Source organism: Seriola lalandi, unplaced genomic scaffold (genome assembly GCF_002814215.2).
Source record: "Seriola lalandi dorsalis isolate HSWRI2012SDOR001 ecotype SW California unplaced genomic scaffold, Sedor1 jcf7180002051043, whole genome shotgun sequence".
In the NCBI taxonomy this organism is placed as follows: Eukaryota; Metazoa; Chordata; class Actinopteri; order Carangiformes; family Carangidae; genus Seriola; species Seriola lalandi.
In genome coordinates, this window is record NW_019521596.1 from 1 (window position 1) to 934 (window position 934).

General features: G+C 45.0%; 1 protein-coding gene across 1 annotated transcript in view; it reads right to left on the minus strand.

Annotated features, from left to right (window-relative positions):
* Nucleotides 1-805: 805 nt before the first annotated feature.
* LOC147819657 (E3 ubiquitin-protein ligase TRIM47-like) overlaps nucleotides 806-934 on the minus strand; it is a 6,504-nt gene continuing 6,375 nt past the window's right edge. The window contains exon 2 of the mRNA XM_087172001.1: nucleotides 806-919. Within this exon, the coding sequence (XP_087028127.1) occupies nucleotides 806-919 (114 nt within the window). The remainder of the gene's footprint in view (nucleotides 920-934) is intronic.

Below are 934 nucleotides of genomic sequence, written 5' to 3' on the forward strand. Positions count from 1 at the left end.
AACAGACGCTGAAAGATCAGTACGGATTGATGTCAGAGGTCTTACCTGTCGGTCCGCCGGGTCGTGTGTCGAAGCTGATCCGAACAGAGTGACGAAGACTCCCGCTCCCGCCACGGACAGACAGTTTAAAGAGGAGTCTGTATCTGTCTGTCGCTTCTTTGAATGAATGTTACTTATTCATCAGCGGGTCTCCCTGTCTGTCTGCGGGAGGGGCGGAGCTTAGAGAAGTACGTGTGTGTGTGTGTGTGTGTGTGTGCGTGTGTGTGTTGGGCGCAAACACACACATTCAACAGGTTTATGAATGAAACAGAGTGATGATTCATTCAGTTCAGACAGAAAAGGCCCTTATTCTGAACAAATGTTTTAGTTCATTTATGTCTCATTAGAAAGTATAATATTGATCCAAAGTGAATGTGATCTGAATTTGTATAATTAGTATAATTAGGTCGAAGGGAGTCTTTAAAAAGGTTGAAGGCTTTAAAGAGGATGCTGTAGGATGCTGTTGTTGGTGTCCTGGAGGATGTTTTAGTCCTTGAAGAAGCTGTGGGGACCTTGAAGCAGTTTAAAGAGTCCTTGAAGAGGTTGTAAAGTCCCTTGAGGACGTTGTTTGAGTCACAGAGGAGGTTGAAAGGTCACCTGAAAAAAGCTGTGGTCCTTGAAGAGAATGTCCGACTTCTTGAGGAGGCGATATGTGATTTAAGAGGTTGTAGGAGTCGTGGAGGATGCTGTAGGTGCTTTGAAGAGGTAGTATTGGTCAGTGGAGATGTAGGAGTTCTTGAAGAAGTTGCAGACTTGAAGTTGAAGTTCAGGTATCCTTGAAGAGGTTGTAGGGGTCCTTGAAGAGTTTGTAGGGGTCCTTGAAGAGGTTGTAGGGATCCTTGAAGAGGTTGTAGGGATCCTTGAAGAGGTTGTAGGGATCCTTGAAGAGGTTGTA